At 33.8% G+C, this 23,239-nt stretch overlaps 1 protein-coding gene across 10 annotated transcripts in view; it reads right to left on the bottom strand.

Moving 5' to 3' along the window:
• Window positions 1-23,239, bottom strand: part of LOC134840057 (1-phosphatidylinositol 4,5-bisphosphate phosphodiesterase gamma-2-like) — a 72,257-nt gene that overhangs the window by 25,837 nt on the left and 23,181 nt on the right. For 2 of the 10 annotated variants that reach the window (XM_063855708.1, XM_063855703.1), the window contains exon 2: window positions 310-461. In XM_063855708.1, coding sequence (XP_063711778.1) covers window positions 310-421 — 112 coding nt within the window. In that variant the 5' untranslated portion in view covers window positions 422-461. Of the gene's footprint in view, window positions 1-309; window positions 462-1,735; window positions 2,384-3,073; window positions 3,098-4,111; window positions 4,241-4,812; window positions 5,440-9,185; window positions 9,320-11,143; window positions 11,161-14,161; window positions 14,473-23,239 lie in introns of those variants that run through there. The other 8 variants (XM_063855704.1, XM_063855699.1, XM_063855700.1 and 5 more) reach the window with 8 other exon arrangements.

Genomic DNA, 23,239 nt, shown 5'->3' with positions numbered 1-23,239 from the left:
GTTTGAAATGAACCAAACCCTGATCCGATTTCATTAGATACGTTAGATACGCTCCGCTTGTCTTAAGCCTTGCAAATTATTAGTTTTAGTTGGCGTGTTCACGAAGATCATAGTGATTTCTTGGGTCGAGAAATAACGCCCAATTTGAAGCAAAATTTGAACAGTTAGTGCATCAGTATCATCAAGTTTGAAAGTTTGTTTTTTTTTTGTTAAAAAAAACATATCAAGAAAGGGTAATCTTCACGGAGTTTCCAAAAACTAGTTTTTGCCAAATCATTTGCGAACAGGAGGCTCAAATGTTGTACTAACTTGTCTTGAGGTCTAGTTTGAATACTGATAGCTCCAGGAAGTCCTCGGACAACATGACCTCCCCTGACTCTGCCTTGGGCTGCAGTCGCACTGAGAAGGTGTTGGACTCCATCAGGGGACTTATGGCAACCTCCTTCCCACTCCTCAGAGCTCTAAATATACATAATTGGCCCTAATTTTAGACATACATGACCATACATATAGAAAATCATGGCCCAACATAAAGTCATACATAGTCATACATACAGACACAGATGGCCATACATATAAACCTAGGTTGCAATAGTTACAACTTACAGTGATACAATTTCTTACATATGGACACATACATGGCCATACATATGGACAAAAAAGGTCATACATATGATCATGGACATATATCGTTTTATCTATAAAAATACTTATGGACATAAACGCTTTTACATATGGACATACATGGCCATACTCAAGTACATACATGTTAATAAGTTTGGCATTATGTGGCCATATTTATCGAGTTACATGGTCAAGCAAATGGGCAAACACGGCGATACATATAGACATACGTGGTCCTACTTGTGAAAATTTTGTGGACATATATGACCATACATATTGACCTCTAAGACCATACCATCGGACATGTATGACCATATTTGTGGACATGAAAAGAAAAACAACTGATAATAGAGAAAGGCAGAAGGGTTGAGAGATAATCCAGAGTTTCTGATCAACCCTACCAAATTGAAGTCTAGTAACTCCGTGATTATTTAAGAAATATGCTGTTACTGAGGAAGATTCAGAATGCGAAAAGAAAGGGCATAATCTTTGAAAAGTTATATGGAGCTGAAAATAATTTCGGACAAGAATTACAAAGGTTTTTTGATGAAAAGAGGTCATCAAAGCAATATGCAGTTCACAAAAAAATGCATGCACTAGCAGGGGCGGATTTAGGGGGGGGGGGGGTTTGGCGGATGCCCCCCTTCTCTGGGATTCGTCCTCCTGCCGATCCTGTGTACTATTTTAAGATATCCATTTTTGGTGACGGACCTTAAAATTTTTCTGAAGGCGCCGTCGGCGTCAATATATATTAATTTTGAGGGGGGAGCGCGCGCCAAAAAAAAACGCAACTTTTTGGTCATTTCGGCCTGTTTTTTTTTCAAAACTTTGTCTACGGCGCAGAAATTTTGGCCAAAACAGGGTCTTTGTATTGCTTTGAGAGAGCTCAGAAAATCAATTTGGTTTACATAAAAAAATCGACAAAATTTTTGAATTTTTTTTGAAACTCCGCCCCCCCCCCCTCGAGAAAATCATAGATCCGCCCCTGTTCACTAGTCAGAAGTCGGACTGAGGTTGCTTTATCAAAATTAATTTTGGAAAACAAAAGAAATTTTTCATCTCAATTTTCGGAAATCTTCAGGAAAGTTTAAATAGATTGAAGATGACATACGAGGAGTGTATTTGTAGGCTGTGTCGCTTCTGACTCATTGATGCTCAAACTTATGAATACTAAGCCAGAGAAACGAAATTAAAAAATCAAAGAATAAATTTATTAATGAATTTGAATAAACTTATCAAATGAAACGCTTCTGAGCGGCAAAAAAATTGTAAGCTTAGAAAAAGTAACTTCTGTAATCTTCGATATGCTGCAGTTTAATATGTTCCAGAAGAAACTGACAGTTTTCAGTTAGGAAAATATGCTCGGGCGACGGAGGATTTGATCTAAATCAAGAGCACATTTTGTTAGGTTGGCATTTGATTGTGAAGCAAACCACAACGTTGATCTTGAAGTGAAAGTTCGAAAATGCAAATATTTAGACCTTCATTGTCGCACAACAATAAATGCGTTTTCCAAGGTGTAATGTTATAAAATAGCCAGCATGGTTTGAAGAAGTAATAAATTAGTAATAACTTCAAATGGCAAGTTAAATGTGTTCAGGTAGTTAGACTGGATTTGATTTCTCAGTAGTTCCACCTCTATTTTGGGGGCCAACAATTGGGCTAAAAAGAGGGGTATCAACTAGAATAAACTCCAATTAACATTATAAGTCCGAACTTTCTCGATTGGCATTGCTTTCAAAATTCGTTCAAAGTTAAAATAAATAACCAAAAAAAATGAAAAACGTGCGCTAAAATGGATTTTATTCAAAATGATCTAATCAACCGGATAATTTATGGAATATTTTCAGTTCTTAGTCCACAATTTTGTAACCTACGCAGTTGATCAAATTAATCTTGTGCCAGTGAATTCCTATGCTAAGTGCGCATTATGCTAATTAGCCAAAAATGGAAAGCAAATAGACTAGAAAATTGAAGTCGCAACTTGTCTTGGTAGAAAACTAACCTCAATTTAGCAACCTACCAGAGTTGTAAATAGTCTACTTCAGATTTAAAAGCTCCTCCAAATACCTGGGCTCCGTTTTGAATCAAAGCCACAATATGAGTCGAATGTTCCAAATAATAAAATCTGAAAAATTGTCCGACTGCGTATAAATTAAACCAAGCCAAAAATTAAACAGTCAGTAACGGGCGTAGGTTTGTTTTTTTTGTTCCGACTTTTTTATATTAAAATAGTTCTCAAACACGGTTAAGTTTAACAAGAAACTTCAGTTGTTTGAGAAAGAGGTTAGCATTTGAAGTTTGACCTCTAAAGAGTGTGGGTCACAACAGGAGGCAAAACACTCAGTTGCTTATCAAAGATCAGTTCAGAAAGAACAGTCCGCAAATAGAAATTGACTATACAAAATGTGTTAATTAACTGGCTGTAGAAATAACTATTTTTACTTACACGGCCAAGGTGAAATTACGACTCCTGAAATTAAAAGTATGGTAAGGCATAACATCTGGATTTGTAATTCGAGCCATACATTTATACCATAAACTCAATTTGGTTTTAGTCTCTTTTGAACTCTCTAAAAAGGGGATAAAAAGGCAATTTTGTAAAAAAAAAATTGGGAAATTAGAAATCGTTTAAAGTTGTTGTAGATTTTAGAATCGATTTTGATTTCTTTTTTCGAAACTGTTCTGACCAGATTTCATTTCGAGTAGAACGTTTTGTTCTAACTTTGTAAGAAAAGTATAGAATTTGGCTGTGTCTTCGGAACTTGAAAGAAACTTCAATACAGACGAGTGGGAATCATATCTGTACATTTTCAGTGCTTGAAAAAACTTGAAAAAATTTATCTTGAACTAAATAATATATAGCATCAAAATTTTGTCGAAGTTTCGATAAATGTCTTGGCAACTTCTTAGCAGACAGAGACAATATATTTCAGGGGCGGATTTAGGGGGGGGGGGGGGCGGACGCCCCCCCTCAGGGATTCGACCCCCTGCCGACCCAAAGGGTCCCCCCTTTGATACTTTTTCAGAAATCCATTTTTGGCCGACCGACCCTAAAATTTTTCTAAAGGCGCCTTCGGCGCCAATATATACTAACTTTGAGGGGGAGCGCGCGCCAAAAAAACGCAATTTTTTTGTCAAAATTTTTCAAAAAGCGCCCAAAAACGGCTTTTTTGACTGTTTTTTTTTTTAAATTTGCCTGCGGCGCAGAAAATTTGGCCAAAATAGGGGCAAAGCAGTGCTTTGGGAGAGCTTGAAAAATCAATTTGGTTGACCTAAAAAAAAAAAAAAGGTCGTCAAAATTTTCGAATTTTTTTTGAAAATCCGCCCCCCCCTCGAGAAAATCCTAGATCCGCCCCTGATATATTTTACTTTAAAACGTGAGAAAGCCAATCATAATAACTTTTTTAGTTAACCAGCCAGCGGCTCAACCTGAAGGTTAATTATTTACTGTTAACTAAGCTATGACAATCTTACAAGAGCTCACCTTGTAAATTGCAGATTTGAACCCGCAATCCATGACCAGCAGATGGCAACATTAAAAACTTTGCACACATTTTCATTTTGCTCTATCGAATTTCAAAAATTGCCCATTTCTAAACTCTGATTGTTTGTTGCTGATTTATTATAGCTCAACTACTGGTAAAAAGCCATTGGAACTAACTTGTTTTAATGCTGAAGGAAAGCGCACGCCCAAAAAATTCAAATATTGCTCAATGACGCTGTTTTTGAGCTCAATTTTGCTGAAAAAATTGATGCCGAGCAAAAATGTTTGTGTACATTGTTTTTTTTTCGTTTTTTGGTCATTCATTTTATTTGGTCGACTTTATTTTTTCAGAATTCAGTTTGTTTTTGATGAAATGTATATAAATTAGTTTTGAGAGATGCGTGAATGAGCTTCACTTGCAATCAACTATTTATTGATGTTTTAACCATAGACAAAATTATTTTTCAAGGTAACTGATCTTTAAAAAAAATTAAACATTGGTGAGAACAAAGCATGAGAGAAGAAAAACGGAAAAGTCTCTGCTTGAAAATATTTTGCTTTGAAAAATGATTTTTAAGATGGTGTTTTTTATTGTCTCAGAGAAACTACTTTTGTACAAACCGTCACACGGTATAAAAATGGTCTCTTTAATAAACAGGTGGAAGCCAATATATATTTTTTATTTTAAAAGTATTACTTACAAATTTTTTAATTGATAATTTTTTAAATCAATCAAAAGTGCGTCATGAATTTAAATCCGTTAAGTAAAACTGAATATTAAAAAGTCTGAGCTTGAATATTTAATTGCTTCTTCTTTTTCTTCTTTTCAATTACCACGGACAAGCCATCGGTAGGAGGGCCTTTTTTGTTCAATATGTAGCCATTTGAAATATGGTATTTTTAAATGGAAGTCAATATTGATAGCTTTTGAAACGATAATAATGGTTGTGAAAACAAACTCGAATATAAATGAAATTCTTCTGCTTAATATGTCCGTTTGCTGAACAGTAGAAGGAATATTAAGAAAACTTGGGTTATTATGTCCGTTTTCAGACAAAACGACCGTTTTTTTAATGTTTTATAATTTTTGTGCAAAGAATCAGGCAGCTGAATTTGACACGAAAGGCTCCGTTTTTCACCTGAACATTTTTTGAGACAGCAATTTTAAAAAAGCAGACGAGAATAAGAATACGAAGACATCTGAAAATGACAACTGCGAGCTATTAACTCTTGTTTATGTCACATCGTGCAAATGTGAACAAGTTGGAAGAAAAAACAACACTCGACAGATGATTGACTGTTCCTCTTTCTATAAAAATTATGTAAAAGAATCGCCCAATTTTCGACACAAAAATTAATAAAGCAAATTCGTCATCATCAGCTTACTTTAATATATTTTCCATTCTATGATTTTTCTTTGTTCTCCAAGAACTAAATAAGCAAAAAAGATGGTGTTCGTTACATTTAAAATAACTGCTTTTATATTTTGGTTACTCAAGTTGGAAATGTTATTGGTAAAATAAAATAACAATAGGAAAGCAATACACTTTTTCCTTGAATCAAAAAATATACCGAAACTGGTCTAGATGAACTGGTCTTCTAAAATGGTAACTTAATTAGACTGAGACCCGCAGTAAATGTCACAACCGATTAAGTAGAGTTAATGTCAGGTACAATTTGTCACCTGTTGTCAATTTAGCCTCAGCAAATCCATCTAGTTTGTTGATTTTATGGCTAAGCATGGCTGTTTAGATTCTGTTTTAAATTGACAAGTTGACTCGAAATGAGTAATCCATAGTAATTGGAGTTTTATTTTAAGCTCTGACTTTGTATTCTGAGATGGATTATATTTTTTCCCGACTGACTCTTCTTTCATAGTAAAATGTGCCCCCCCATAAATTTGCCCGTTTACAGCCTACCTAGGGATATAAACAGGCCAAAGGGTTTGATTTTATGTCCCTGCGCAACATTATCAACATCAATTTAATAAAGGACGAATTATACAAAACGAAAGCCTTAAAAACTTAATCAATGGAATTATTTAAATAATTGTATTTAAAATCTATACCCTAACAAGACTGCTCGTATCAGGGCGAAGCCCTGAATATCCGACTGCCTTTTAAGGTTTTATGGAGCAGTAATAACATCAAAAAATTAAATGTAATAAAAATAAAATGAAAATTTTTATTTCTAAAATTTGAAATTTTTTATGAAAATCATCCCATCCACACGCCAAATAAAGTACAAAAGGATAGATTTTGCTCCTTGTAACAAACCAATTATGGCAAATAAGCTCCTTTCAACTCCGAAAGCCTTAAAAACTTAATCAATGGAATTACTTTAATATTTTTATTTAAAATCTATACACTAACAAGACTGCTCGTATCGATTTTAAGACGGATTAACTCTCCGCTTACGCGTTAATAGCGCGAATTATATCGCGAGTTAATTGTCCCAAATTGGCCAAAATGGCAATCTTTAAACCCCCATAACTTTACGAAAAATGGCTAGTTAAGAAGTCGAAATTTGTCTGAAGAAAAAAAAAACCCACCCCGAGCACAAATGTTCCGTTACTTTTGTATCGAAAGTCGGAACAATAAAAAGCAACAAAACTGCTTGTATGTGAGGGCAAAGCCTTGATTGTTCCGTCTGCCCCTTAATCCATATCATATAGTGTTTTGGGAAGAGATAAAATTGAAAAACAAAAAATTATGGACAAAATCAAATATCAAGTGTGAAATTTAGAGTCCTACGAAATCAATACGACCGACTAGCTAGCCTAAATTCAGTTTGGAACAATTTTTTTAGGCGGGATAAATCGCCACGCATAAATATTTGCGTTACGCTTTCAGGATTATGGGTGAAATCTTCAAAGTGCAAATAAATTAGTGCAGAGCGTAACGAAATTGGCCATTTTCAAGCTCCCACAACTTTTCAAAAATTAATCGGAAAATATCTTTTTAAGGTTGATTTTAGATTTTAGGAAAACTATTTTTTCGATCGAAAAAAATTGACTTTTTAAAAAAAGCACAGCAAGCATAAGTATTCCATTTTTTCGAAAACTGGAACAAGAAGAAAGCAACCAATGTGGACAAAAAAGAGACATCTCAATTTTTACGCTAAATCAGTTTTCGTTTTTCTTAAATTCAATTCTTTCTTAAAATAGTTTAAAATACACTACAAAGGGAACTTTTCTACAGTTACATATACAGATTTTTTGAATTTGAAAGCATAAGACAAGACTGCTCGTATCAAGGCGAGGCCCTGAATGTTCCGACTGCCTTTTATGGTTTTTGAACAGTGTTTAGTGCATAAAAAAGGATGAATTTTTCAATCGAAATTGGAAAAAATGAAAAAAAATAATTCTCCCTCACGCTATATCTGGTACAAAATGATAGATATCGCTCATAGCAACGTAAAAAGTATGACTCATAGTCTGCTTCAACCCATTTGGAACAATTTTTAGGCAATGTATCGACTAGCCGAGAGCTCGAATACCATAAAGGTTTTAACATCGCATCGAGTGGCTTAAAAATTGTCCTTATTAAAATCATTAATCACAAAAAAGTGAAAACCACAGTTTTCCATACATTTCACTTTTTACGCGGCAATCAGTATTCGGTTAACGCCACTACAGACCGTGGCAGGGACGGATTTAGGATTTTTTAAAGGAGGGTTTGGCGAATTTTTAAAAACTGTGTTTACGTTTGCCCAAATTCTTTTTGGGCAAACTTAAACACATTTTTTGTGTTTATGTTTACATTGCCCAAATTCTTTTAAGCTCTCTTAAAACCCCATAAAATCTTTTTTGATAGATTTTTCTGCACCACATACAAATTGTTATAAAAACAGGCAAAAAGAGACGTTTTTGAGCTCATTTTAAAAGTATTCAACCAAAAATTCAATCCACCATCAAAACGGAATTATTTAAGCGCCACATGAAATTCAAAAAATTATTCTTATTTTTGTGTTTTCTCGCCGTTATTCTTATTTTTTGTGTGTTTTTTTCAGTTATATATAAAGCCATAAAATTTGGGACAAAAGTTGGTTCAAAATTTGACGAACTGAAATTGGTCAGCAGTCATTAAATATTTTGTTCATTGATGTCAAGTATCAAAGAGTGGACTACTCTTTGGTACTGTGTTACGACATTCTTTTTTGATCGAGTGATACAATAATTTTGACCCAATAATTTTTCAAAGGCGCTTTTGGAAAAATGAACGCCGCAAAACTCATGATTTTGGGTCAACACTCTCCAAAAAGTTCCTTAAAACGGTAGTTTCGACTGGTTTTTAAACAATTTTCTGCGTGGAAAAAAGAAAAATATTTGGCAACAAATGGTTTCAACACAGTTTTGGAAAAGATAAAAATTACATTGTGCCGAATTATAAAAAATAATAAGATCGACAGAAAGACCCATTGGGCAAAATCCACCAGTATAAACCAAGATCGGCTTCTGCAAAGGCCCTCAAATTTTATACACTCTTTAAATCTTAAGTTTTTTGCGCTTTTTCATATCGGCATGATTGCAGAGAAAAAGAAACTTAATGAACTTTATGCTTTGAGAAATGAGTGATTTGAAAAATTCTTCATCGAGTTACGTCACTTTGATAACTCGGCAAAAACAATGTGCGGATTATTCTCTCGACACCAGGGCCGAGTTTCGAGTTCTCAAAAAATCTCAATCCGTTATAATCTTTTAGAATGGTCTAAAACTGAATGTTTTTCAAATTTGATTTTTTCAATTTTCTGAACTCCAAATTCGGAATGGCTGACATAGTGTCCCGGGAATTCAGTTTTTCGAAAGGTATCTTTTGTAATATTTACGCTACTAGTGGTAAAATAAAAAACTAATAATTTTGTTGAACCCCCGCTCATAGGAAAAATAAACGAAAAAACATAGAAAAAGATATATATATATATATATATATATATATATATATATATATATATATATATATAGTGTTTTTATTTTAAATTTCTTATTTTGCAAAAAAGGCCGAGGCCAGAATTATTTTTATAAATTCTATATCAAGTCGCTTTTTCATAAGAAAAATTTGAAAATTTTGTTTACCTTCAGTTTCCACAAGTCTAACAATTGGAAAGCATAGAAGTGAAGAAAAACTTTTAACAGTCAGAGGAGATTTAAAATCGACCAAATCATTCAAAAAAGAACAAAGCATATATAACAGTGTTTAATGTATACCATTTATGGTATCATAAAGCAGGCGTGTATTGAGCAAGCTTAGTTGATTTCAGAAAGCATTTGGTGGTACAGAAAATACAATTAAAAGGGATTAGAAAATGTTTTCTCTTTTTCTCAAAGCCGGTCAAAAACGCAAGACAACAAGACTGACTGTTTTTAATTAGGCCCGTCACCTAATTTGTAGTTTGTTCAAAGTCTAGTCAGGGCATCCAATAATGCTTTATTTAATTTTGGGGCAAACTATGGAGTCTTCAGACTGGAATTTTTTTCACAGACGAGAAACGTATCATTTGTTTATCAAACCAATTTTTTTTGCAGGCATTTTGACTAGCTAGGAGCTAAATTAGTCAACGAATATCAAAATAAATAAATAATTGGTTTTTCAATTGGCAAATGCCTCAAAAAACTACAATTTTCTCCGCAATATACGTTTTTTCTAGCCCTTTATTTCATTGGACATTTCCGTAGACGATAGTTTTGCTTCATAACAAAGGAAATCTCGCTGAAATAATGAGAGAAGATAACTTTCAAATGTGATGGTACATGTAATGGAAATTCTTGCCAACAATGATAGTGTTTGAAGCTCAAATAATGTTGCTTTCCTGCAAAAATTACCAGGCGCAGCTTTATGATTTCTAATAAAGGAGCGGTTTTTCTTAATTCACTAAATCTAGCACCAAAAAAAGATACTCTAAAGTTGATTCAATTTGATTTCAACGAGTACTGATTTTCGTATAAACCCTCTGGAAAAAAACGATTGCTTTTGAAAAAAAGTCATCAAGATAAATTAGGACGGACGCGTTTTTTTTCAATTTTGTGGCACTTCAGGACACTTCTGAAAATGCTTAATTTTGATTTAGTTTGCACAACAAAGCATTGCTTGGAAAAATAGATTTTAAGATAAATTTTCGGAGAGTTTCGCGCTTTTTCTTTTTAAGAGTAATTTATCTAAAAAATATTTTTTGGCGCTCACTCTTCATGTTCGTAACATATTGGTCCGCAATACGCGCTCAAAAAAGTGAACAACCAAAAGTGAATATTGTGTAAAGTAAACAACACAGGTGTTTTTTTTCGGATGGCGAATGGTTCACATATTTGTACATGACTTATATGCTATTTAATAATCGAGAACATCAAATACTACCATCATCTGCGCAATTGGAGTCGTTGAACGCAACATTTTATTTTTCCGACTTTCGAAATTTTTTTTCAGATAAATTTGAACTTCTGAACAAAAAATTTTTGACCGTATTTTTTTCTACCATCTGACCAAACTTGAGACCCTGGTAGCGGATTTAGGGGGGCCGGGTGTGGCGGGGTCTCCCCTTTGTACTATTTTGAGAAACCAATTTTTAGCTGACGGACCTTCAAATTTGGCGCCGATCTATACTAATTTTGAGGGGGGAGCGCGCGCCGAAAAAACGCAATTTTTTGGCCTTTTTTTCAAAAATTTGCCAGCAGCGCAGAAAATTTTGTCGAATTAGGGTCTCTATAGTGGTTTGAAAGAGCTCAGGAAATCAATTTGGTCGAACTAAAAAAAAAGGTCGACAAATTTTCAAAATTTTTTGAAAATCCGCCCCCTCGAGAAATTCCTAGATACGCGCCTGACCTTGAGTCTAATTCACGTTTTAGTTAGCCTGTTTTTGTATTAATGATCTGTTATTAACCTTGTAAAAATGACAATATGAAAAGCCTTTTTTTATAACCCGTGTTTTGTCCATTAATCATCTTAAAAATCAATTCAAACTGAACTGAGGCAAGCTAATTGACCTAAAAAGTACTTTGATAAATAAGAGTTTGTCTTTTTGTGCCTGACTTTACCTTACCTGCAGGGGAGATTTTACTGAAAATGTTTAAAGCAATTTAAAAAGCAGTTGTCAGTTTTGACAACGGGTTGCTAATATTGATAGGATAACTGAAAAGTTGGCCATTTCAGGATAAGTAATGAGCAGTAACATTATATTTCTGTATTAGCTCTTTCTCAATTGAAAATCCTTGGAACAAAAATATTCGCTTTTCTTCAGTTACTTTTCAGGAGGGAAAACTCAACACCACAAGGGATACGACCTCCTGTCCAACCAAAGGGTCCGGCATTTGGCCTTATTTTCAAACGCCAATTTTTGGCTAACCGATCCTAAAATTTTGTCAAAACATTCCAAAATGAGCATAAAGACATTTTTCTGGTCTGTAATATTTCAAAAATTTGCCAGCCGCGCATTAAATTTGGTCAAAAAACGGATTTTATAGTAGTTTGGTAGAGCACTGAAAATTAATTTGGTGGGCTTAAAAAAAGTCAACGAGTTTTGTTAACTTTTTTTTGAAAAGGCCACCCTTGAGGTAAAACCTAGAACTGCCCCTGTTCCAAACTAAGAATTTCAGCACAAAAAAATCAACGGATTTGAGTTAAATGATACAATTTATGGTTATCAAATGATTTATTCGATGAACAATTCCGAAAGACCGAGAGTTCGTACGACAGTTATAAAAAGTTACCTAAAAATTGCTGATTAAAAAGAAGCGCTTTTAATCAACTAACTTAAGCTATAGTTATTCATTTTTGACTTTTAGTTAGTGCTTTTCAATTAAACAATTTTTGAAAAAACATAGAAGAGCAATCGCAACTTTCAGTAAAGTTCCGTGGTGCAATTCTATTTTTCAACATTATGATTTATTTAGGTGTTACCAGTAATATTGAATGTTTTTTTTTCAGTAACGCTGATCAAAGTTTTGAATTTATAAGAATGTTTGCAGTGGTGATTGTTTAGTTTGAATATAAAAAGGGTTCCATTCAAAACGTTTTTGAAGACAAAATGGTTGAAATAACTTTTTTTAGACTTACCTTGTTAAAATGAGCTTTTTAATGATATCAACATAATTACATCTCAATGCCATTTAAGTGTGAAAAGAGACAAACCAAAACTATTTTTTCTTAAATTAACCTAGAGTTACTAAACAACTTTTGCGGCAGAGTTTCAGTCCCGCTCCATTAAAAAAATCGAACTTCAAAATTTGCATTTAAAAAAAAAATTTTCCCAAGGTTTTATTCCTCCGATTTGCAGAAAAATGCGGAATGTTTATGTCTGGGAATTTTTTATTCAGTCAACTTTTCATGTTTTAATTGAGCGTTTTTGGTAATTTTTTTATGCTATCTGAAGCAGGTTGTTTCCTGGAGCTTGACTGTATAACGATATTTTACCTGTGACTATTTTTCAGCAATTTGCTCTTAATGATACATTAATGACACGTTAAAAATAAATGACTTGGTACTTTAAGTAGCTTTTGGGGAGGGTGCCTAAAATTATGAAACCTCAAGTTTTGAAATTAAGAGAATTATAATTTATTTTGGCTCTTTCCCCCTTTCCCACATTCGAATTTCACTTAGGAAAAAATAATTTTTCTTTATTCTAAAATGATCCAAATTTGCGTGGTGAACAAATTAATTATCGTGAACACATTTATTCTTCATAGCTATCATCGTATGATCATGCATTGAGCGATAATAAGCGTGGGACAATTACGAAATCGAGAGTTTGAAATGTGGGCGTGGAGTTGAAAAGAGCCGATTATTCAAACCAAACAAATTTTGATCGACGATCGAGGGCAATTGGAACATTCAGCTTTTTTGCTTTTATAAACGAGCAATTTTGTTGCCCTAAACTATGAAAGGATCAATCGAAAAAACTTATCGAACAATCTCCTAATGGAAAAATCACAACACTTTTCTATTAAACACAAAGCTGCACGTAAATCTGGGCAAACCCCTGTATTTGCCGACTGCCTTCTATCATCGATCACAAGCGTTTGATTTTAGAAATCTTACAAAATGTTCGCAAGCAAGTTTTGAACAATAAAAAAAGTTGATTTTGGCTTGATACACGTTGAGACGAACCGAGATTTGATTTGGCCCAAAAACATTTTTTTTTTTCGTGTTTTCAAGTTTTTGTTTCACATTTTTCTCAAATCTTAATTTTCTCGTTTTTTTTCTGATTTTTATATTTGCTCTTCAATCCAAGTTACCTCTCTTTATCCCTTGTCGTCCCTCTTTCTCCTTCCCCCCATGCTTGCACCCAGCCTCCACCCTTCTCCGCTTGAACCTCCTCTTTTACATACCCCCCACACATAGAGTATACGCGAAGGGAGGGGGGGGGGTAAATTCGGAGGAGGAGTAAGTAGAGGGGGGTAACTGGGGGGTTTAAACTCTAATAATTTCATTCCGATAAAAAAGCATCATACGATGTTACCTGAAAAGCATAAAATATAACTTTCAAATTTGGATAATTCATGTTGGAAAGTAGAAACATATCCTGCTTAGGTCGAGGACGGTTGATCACTTTTTTTTCGGTCGAGCACGGTCGAAACGTACCAAATTTCAATCGAGCACGGTCGGAACATATCTGCCTTGGGTCGAGCACATTTGTTTCGGTCGCGCACGGTCAAAACGTACCGAATTTTGGTCGAGCACGTTTAAAACATAAAGTAGCATCTCGACCCGGGCTGGTATTGTTTTAGTGCATCCACATTTGGCTGAATAAGCAAGAACTTTTTGTTACCAGTGATCAACGCGCATTTGGTACCAAAATACATTCGGTTTTCAGGGGGTGCGCACGTTAAAAAACTTGAGCTTTCAGTCTGAACATTTTAGAATGCTCTCAACGGGCTTTTATATTGCGTCCGGAGTATCGTGAGAGCTCAAAAAATCAAAATAGTTGACCAAAAAATACGGAAACTAATTTTTCAACGCCGCTGCTTGCATCTTTTTTGATGGTAATGTCTAATTGTTGAGTTTCAGATCAAAATTTGAGTAATCAATCTATTGTATCGGCTACGACCAACATCAAACTCACCCCATGATGTTGTTCATGTTAGTTCCTTTTTTCGCCATAACTGACCACCAATTCCAGGAGGATATTTCTATGTTTTATTCGACCAAACTGCAGTAATAGTAGGATTATAACTATTCAACTTCTATCAATTCAAAAATCTTACGGTTCGAATCACAGGCAAATTTGAAGTCTATCTGACTTAACTGTTTTCAGGTTGATTTATTGAATGGATTACGAAAGAATTAAGTTACGCTCAGTAAAGCTGCGAAAACTTCAGTTAATTCTTTAATGGCTAAATGAAGGTTTTCGCAGACCAACGTTGTTGCAAACTCTCTGTTATGGTTTCCTAACGCCATCAGATGAAAGGTAAACGAGCCTATAAAACTTGTTTGTTATTTTACTCATTGAAACATGAAAGTTAGTTTGACATCTCAACGCTGTCTCTATATTTCGAAAGCAAAGTTTGAACAAATAGCTGAGCATTGATTGATAATTGAACGATAGTCAGATGAACTGCGCCTCATTTACCGTCACCATCCCCACACCAAATATATACATTAGTTTCCTGTGTGTAGTAGCCGTTGATTTCACGAGGTTGTATCAAAGACAGCAGGTGTTGGTAATTCTGTAAAAATAAACTGCCTACCAATTTTATGCCAATTAGACCACATGAACAAAAGTTGAACCAAAATAAAAAAAAAACCAGGTGACCAGCGGGGGTTAATCCTGTCAAGTTATCTTAACCCATTTTTGCAATCGAGGACCAGGGGCGGATCTAGGTTTTTCTCGCGCGGCGGGAGCGGATTTTCAAAAAATGTTCAAAAATTTTGTTGATCTTTTTTGGGTTGACCAAATTGAGTTTCCGAGTGGTGCCAGAACACTAGCAGACCGTAACTTGACAAAAAAATGGATTTTGGACCGCAGGCAATTTTTTTTTTAAAAGCAGGTCACAAAAGCCCTTTATGGGCACTTTTTGGGCACAAAAAGAGCAAGGCAGAGGAAAAAAGGATTGGCAAGGGGGAGAGATTTAGAGAAAGAGATTGAGAGAGAGAGAGAGAGAGAGAGAAGAGCGAGTTTCCGACACGAGATCTGAGCCGGCAATGAAAAAAACTGACAAGAGCAAGAACTTTGGGAGCTCGCTATTAATGCAGCGGTTGGGAGAGTTGACTTGATGCTGACCCAACTTTGTCACTTGCACGTAAAAGTTGGGCAATTACTGTTTTTCCTCGCCAACATCCTATTATGCAACTGAACTTCTAATGTTCCGACCATTGAAAATGGAGAGGAACTTTGTATTTGGTTGTGTTTTCAGCTCAAAATCAAGTACCATAACTAATGATCGGATTGGTTTGGGTGATATAAATGATTCAAACCCTTTCAGTCGTGAATCGAACGACATTCAAAAATTTCAAAAAAAAAAACATTTCAAGAAAAATGGATTGGAATTTTTGAGATTTAGTCTAAGTTCGTGACCGTAACGCGATCGAGTAACAATTCTAATAAAAAAGTTGGTTATTTACTCTCAGAAAACTATATTTTTCTAGGTGAAAAAAAAAATTTAAAAAATTCCTCTTGTGCTTCTTTGGCCAAAAAAAATTTCTTATAGACTTGAAAAATTAATGTGCAAAAACTTATTCTGGAAAATTGTTTTGAAACTTTTTCTAAATACAATTTTTCGCCTGCTTTTCACTTTTTGAAGCCAATTTTTGACGATTATGCCTAAGTGGCTAACTTTCTGTGGTTTTTTTGAAGTTCTGTTATCACACCATGGACAAAAAAAAACAGCACATAAATGAAAAAACAAACGGAAAAATTTAAGAGGAGCGAAACGTACAATAAAAATGCTTCATTCTTCAGAATTGATGTTCAGTATTCTGCCTTCCCCCGACTCTCCCGTTTCATTTACAGATAAAATTATCTAATTCAAAATTCTGCTCATAACAACTCAGTAATGATCAGACACTTCCGGATTTTTATCTTATTTCTTCAATACCTCTCCAATTTAAAATTCCACTCCAAGTTATTAACGAAAAAAGCACCGTTCATTTCGCACTTTTCCTCGATTATACGAGCAGATTCATCCCAATCAAATATCTGATCAATGTTATCCATAAAAAGATCAATATCTGATCAATTTTATCCAATGCTATCCAAGATTGCCCGAGCTTTCTGCCCTATCTTCAATATTCATTTTAAGAGTCTGTATATAACGACAAATTGCGTTTACGATTGGTGTTTGTGTAATCAACCAACATGCACATTTTCATGATTATTGGTTCATTTGAGTTCAATTAGTATTACAGAAAATCAAGAGTAAAGGAAACGATAGAGCCTTAACTTTTTGCTGAAAAATCAAGAAGTCTTACTGTGATAGAGTGGTCCCTCAAAAAATAACTATAATAGACAGGTCCTGCTTGCATTTTGCATGTAATAATTTGAATACTAATTTGTGTATAATTTATTCATTTTAAAAATCTCGCAAAATATCTTATGTCGGATACTTTTCAGATCAAAAATTGAAAAAACTATATTGTTTTATCAAGAAAATGCTCGCTGCAACTCGTTAAAGTATTTGTCATTCAAACTCAATTTGGTTTTTTTTGTGAGTTTTCCACCTTAAATTGGGGAGGAGGAGTTTTCTACGAAATTACGAAAGCTAGAATTTGTTTGAAACGATTAATGAGCTCTTGGTGTCTTATCCTCAAGGGAGTTGGATATGTTCAAGGGACCATTCTATCATAATAGAACTTATCCTGGCTGGTCAAAAAAAATTCAATAAAATAAACTGATTGCCATTCTTGACCAATTGCAATTATTTGATTGCGCTATGCGAATTAATTGCAACCATTTTTATCAAACAAATTTCTGATAAACATCCACACTTTTACTCAGAACAAAAAATACTTCCATTCCGACTGCTCTCAGGTTATTTGCAATGCCGCAGCAGGACCTTAAGTCAAATATTATGAAACAATATTCTATGATAATTTGACAAAAACGCCAAATGGGAAAAATGAAGAGTCTTAATTATCGGAAAAACTTCGCTAAATGACTCAATTTAGACACATGGAGAAAATTACATCGCTGGTTGATGTGTTTTCAAATGCTTGAACGTTTTCTCCTCCGACTTTCGACGAAAATGACGGATTATCTGTGCTCCGGATGGTTTTTCTTCCAGACAATTTTCGACGTTTTAACTAGCAAATTTCGGCGGATTTTTTCTATCATTCTAAAGGTATTGATGTCTTTAGTTCAACTTGATTAGCAATACTTTTACTGTGATAATTTTTTGAAAAATTATGGGATTTAAATTTTGGTAATTTGGAACAATCAACGCGCGATATATTTAGCACTACTAGCGGAGGTTTAATCCCTCTTAGAAATCGTCCCAAACTAGACTGAGGCATATTATTTGGACTATTGAAAACTTTGCTATAAGCAAAATATACTTTTTGCATTTATTATAGCGTGTGGGGGATGATTAAAAAAAGCAAAAAAAAAGTTATTTGAAAATTTCCCCGAGAAATTTTCCAAATTCAAAAAATTTTCAACGAAAGGAAAAACTAGATTACGTTAGCTCTTTCGACTTCAAATTTTCTTGACTAATCAGGATTGATGCTTGGTGTTTGATTAGTTTGTGGGTCGTGCCAATTAATTGATAATCGATTTTTAGCATTCCAATTAAATGCATTTTTAGTTGTTGAATCATCCTTTTTTGACCTGCCCTGGTACCAATCGAGGTGCTATTCGTAATTTCCTTTTTTGTAGACATTTTTGTATGCCATCTTAGTTTTGTTTTCTCAAAATTTTTGTGAAGGGAAGCTTAAAGTAATTCGTAGATAAAACAAAATTGTCTAGAAACTATCTGTATGTTGGCGTCAAAAATGGAACGTTCACCTAAAAACTCTGAGTAAAAACAGCAAATAGACACCTGCTCACTCTGATCAGAACTTTTTGTTAAAAATAAAGGTAATTTGCCGAGAAAATTTTTCTAAAAAAATTTGGCTCCGGAACAAAAACAAAAGTTTTGAACTCACCGTCTTTTCCTGTATGCAATAGCAGGGCATGAATAACTATGAGGAAACATTTTCTTAAGATAGACGTGAGCAATATGTCGTTTTTTGGAATTCAAGTTCTTAATATCTTTCCTGAATAAAAAAAACGGATTTGGTAATTGATGGGATTTAAATGCAAAATTGAATTATTCTATTTGACAAAGCGAGCAAATGAAAGTGGAGTTGATTTTTAATGACATGCAAATAACAAAGTAAGACCCGCAATCGTTTTTCCCTCAGCTATTTTTTGTGTTTGAAATTAACATTATGATGCCCAAAGAACCGCTGAATACAATAATGACGTTTTATCTTGCAAAAAAAGCTTTAATTTTTAATCCAAGAAAGAAAATTTTTGAAGATTCACTTTCACTGCTTTTGCGTGAGATGAGAAAACACCAAATAGGAATGTGAAAAACGAGCTTAAAGACCATCAGTTAAATTTTAATCTGATAAAATGCGAGGTGTCCTTATATGGTCATTTCTGTCTCGGCAAGTCTCAAGGGTGTTGATTGACACAATGGGAGTCAATGGAAGACATAACGGGGTGAAGATCAAAAGACTGACAGGGCATCGTAATTTGTATGAAGTGAAAATACGCCTGCTAATTCCTGTATTTAACCTGGGATCTGATCTGATTTTGAATGACCGATATACCCGCCAGATGTCTGGTCATAAAGCTCTACTTATGGAAAATTAGTTACTGATTTAAATACTGGGCAAATGCTTATAATCCAGAAACTTTTTTCTCGTTAAAAATCATAGCCGTAAATAAAGTTTCACGCAACATTAGAAAACAAAAGAAAAACGGAAAAAATACTCGGCTGAAAAAAAAATCAAAATAATCAAAAAAATAAATGGGATATTCGAGGGATATTAAGAAATTCCCTGAGTTGATTCGTTGAATGTGAAATAGAATGTGTAATGAGTTCACAATATCAAATTGCTTAGTTTAGAGGAATTAAATTAGGCTTTGCATTTTATCCGGCAATTAGTTTGCGTCATCAAGGCAAAATGCAGATGTCATCATTTCATCAGGAACGGGACCAAACACATTGACGTGGCTTAGCTTGATAATTTTTTCCCACAACACCATTAAATTAATGAAAACTTGAGTCAATCAGACTACTTTTTTCTTGGTCATAAAAGCGTTTCATTAGATATTACGAAGAAAGTGGGAAATCCGTGCCAGGATTGATCTGCCAGTGAAAATTTATAGGGTTTCAGTATTTCAACAGTAGACAACAAAAGTGTACAGTACTCTGCCACATCATTTTAACTATATTCAGAAGAGAGAGAGAGAGAGAGAGAGAGAGAGAAAGAAGTTAGGAAAAAGTACCGAATAATGTTTCAAAACCAAATCAGAACCGTTCCAGTGCTAATTTCGCTTCGCTTTGATTGATTGTTCTGATCATAAAAAATCAGAGACAAAAGAGAGATCATGAATTTCGCAACAAAAGCGTAGGTGGACTCAAATTATAGCTGTCGTCGCTACCACATTTCTTGACCAAAGGGTTGACCGGATTGACCAAAGCTTCTAATCATGCAAATTTTATATATGAAAATTTTCTTGTCTTACAATTCCGTATAGTTCCTTACGACAGAACATTATTTGAAATCTCTATTATAAACAATTTTCAAAATACCGCACAACAAAATACCATATTGAATGAGTGATATGCTGCTTGATTGATGATACTTTAACATAACCCGACAATTTTCTAGTTTTTGCAATTATTCTTCTGTTAACGCTAATTAGTTCTGATGCAGTCAATATTCTCATTAAAAGTTAGATTGAATTCCGTGAAATTTACTAATTCTTTCTAAGACAGCTCTGAAGATAGGTTTCTACTGCAAAAACTAAAAAATTTAAAAGAAGAGCTTTTCTTCGCTTTTTTCAATTGAGTCGTTTTTTTCATATTAGGAGATAGTCTATTTGCTAAAAACAAATTGGCTACGCTATTAACGTCGCAGCATAACCAGAGATCTGCCGAGTCGCATTTACTGAAGCATCATCAGCAAGAAATATGAGTTTTATTGTTGAGAAAAAGCGAGGGTCCTAAAACTGGACCCTGCAGTACTCCGCAAGATACATTTTGAGAACTAAAACAAAATACTTTCATTTACACATCTTAGTTGTGATTTGATAAACAGTTTTGTGTCCAATCTAAGTAAATATTTGTAATTCCGTGGTATGGAAGCTTCGTCGTAAAATTTATGCTCGTTAGCTTCAAATAATTTTTCAAATTGATGAAAAAAGTAGGGTTATCTTTTTTGTTCGATTTGAAAATTTTTTTGGTTACCTCTGCAATGGCATCATTTGTACCCACATTGAACTGAAGATCACTCTTTCGAAAATTTTACTCATTGAGGAAAGCAATGCTATAGATCGATAATGATTGATTTCTAGCTTAGAACCTTCTTTATGCTTTGGCAGAGTTTTTGCTTCAAGAGCTCTGAGGCGTAAGCAGTTTGTTTCCTTGCATCGTTGACAATTTTTGTCGGTGCGTGAGTAATTGTATCGCAGCTGGACTTGATAGTTTTGTTACTGATTTTGTCTACACTAGAAGAAGACTTATTTTTCATATTTATAATTAAAGAGAAGATTTCGTTGTTTGTGACTTGATAAATGAAAGATGACATCAAAATTTCGGGTGAGTTAGTTCTAAATCCTCAATTGGAATACTTGCACTAAGCATTTCGGCTACGTTTACAAACAGATGTTGAAAATATCTGCAATGATTTCTAATGTTTCTTCCAAAACTTCATTTTCAAAAATTGTCTCACCGACACAAAAATTTTCACCGACTTCTTTTCAGTAATTTTAAAAAGTAGTAGAACTGTCTTGAGTCACTATTGCATGTCTTGAATATATTCAGATGATAATGTCTCTATGACACCTTAATATCCTTCTGTACTTTATTTCTGACCTCAGTTTACCTCATTTTAAGCAAGTTGTTTGTCCGGTTCTGGCATGAATTACAGTGCACCCCTTTTCTTTTGCTATTTAAATTTTTAATTTTTTTGGTTAGTTAAGGTGGATATTTTTTTTGACGGCATTCTGCCATGGGAGCAAATTCATCTACAACTTTGATCAAAACTGCAAAAAAAATTTGATTTGATTAGTTTAGTTTTTAGTACTGGTAGGTTGCAGCTTTTTTAATTTGTAATCTTAACAACGTCGTGTGATAAAACCTTTTTCAAGCAATTCGGTGACTTGTTCACTAAAAATAATCTAAACAGAAATATATTTTTTAAAAATGCGTCTAAATACTTAGATGTTGCGTTGTTGTTGTTTGTTTTCAATATTTCGATATCAATTTCTCCGCGTACAATAACTGGGTATTTACGATTTTGCAATTTCTCTACAACTTGATCTAGTTTCTTAATAAACTGTATTTTTTCATTTCCATAGGATTTTGATGAGGGGTTTTTCCTTTCGTTCTCAAATCATTTTTTATTTTTTTTTGAACTTTCGGATAGTTTAATTTCAAAATTACATTGCAACAGAACACTTCTTCCTCGAGTTGGTCGTAGTCAAGAGACATATTTATACACAGCTATTTTGTATGAGGATACAATGCCGTCCTTACTTAACCAAGTTTCTGTTATTGCTATTGTGTTTAGTGGTCACTCAAGAATGTACAAAAACGCTTTTAAATTTTCGCTTTGTTGTACTTAAAATCTTGCATTCACAAATAGCACGTTAACGGATAATGTTTCAGATGTAATATGCTCATTTTTTGCGAATTGCTTGTCATATAATTTTTATATATGGAAACAATATATAAACATTTTTTCCGGATTTTCCTTGTATTGAATTCTATGATATTTTATGTTGATCACAGGGTACCTGTAATTTTCTTGAAAAAAAAGAAGCAATATTGCTAACAATTCATGGAACCGTCAATGATCCAGTAACTCAAAAAACAAAAAAACGAATCAAAAATGTTTTAAGGCTGTAGCTTTGCGACGTAAATTCGATTGTTTTGGCAGCTGAATTTTGTTTCGAAGCAATTTCCCCTCCTTGCAGTATTTTTTTGAAAAAATGGCTAATACGTATCTTAAAGTACTCCACATCAAATGCTAAAAATCCTAGCTTTAAAATTTGTGATATAATGGGGTTAGAAAACTTCCAACTTTTATAATTAGCCCGGGTTGACCTCCATACACCGAAAATGCTTATCATACAATTCCATACATTAAGTGTGTGGGAAAATGCTTGTCATACAGTTTTCATACAATTTCTAAAAATGGTTGAAAACTGGTATAAACTCGTTTCTGTGGCTGTTTGATTCTAATAAAACAGTCTGGTGATAAAAACTGAGGTTTTCGTTTTTTGAAAAAAAATGCTTATCATACAATTCCCATATATGGAAATTGTATGACTGGCATTTTTTTTGATGGCGACAAAAAGTAATTTTGAAATTTTGGCCCAAAAATTTTTTTGTTTTTTTTTTCAATCGCAAATCGAATTTCGTACGCAAACAAACATTTTTCGAAAAAAATTTTTTACATGCAAAATTGAATATTTTGTGTGCATAACGTAGTCCAGGATACGATAAAATTGGCTTCTATTTTCTTTTCACTCAAATTTTTTTTCAAAAACGCGGAAAATTCCTATTTCTTCTGTATGGGGTGTTAATGTATGCCTTGATCAATGTCTCATAATTTGAAAATTCAAAAATTTAAAATAATCATCATTAAAAAATTTAAAAATGTACTACCCAAATCACTCGGTGAAATAGTGCACCTCAAATACATCACTTAAAAAAGCAGACCAGCTTATTAAAAAAAAACAGGCCATTTCTTCCTGGCGAACTGTCATTAGGTGTAAGCTAAATAGCCATTTATTTATTACCGCTTGTAGAAAATGGCTATTAAAATTTTCAAAGTTTTTTTAATTTGGACATGCTTTTCGCCAAAACTAAAACCTGCAACAAATTAAAAAGCAGTTGATTTATTCAGTAACTTTTTACGTACACATAAAATTATTCAAGACAATGTCCTGATACAAAAAAAATGAATATAGATCTTTTCAAATTTC

Source organism: Symsagittifera roscoffensis, chromosome 2, assembly GCF_963678635.1.
Source record: "Symsagittifera roscoffensis chromosome 2, txSymRosc1.1, whole genome shotgun sequence".
NCBI lineage: Eukaryota > Metazoa > Xenacoelomorpha > Acoela > Convolutidae > Symsagittifera > Symsagittifera roscoffensis.
The sequence above is the reverse complement of the archived record's forward strand: the minus strand, read 5'-3'. Positions and strand labels throughout refer to the sequence as shown.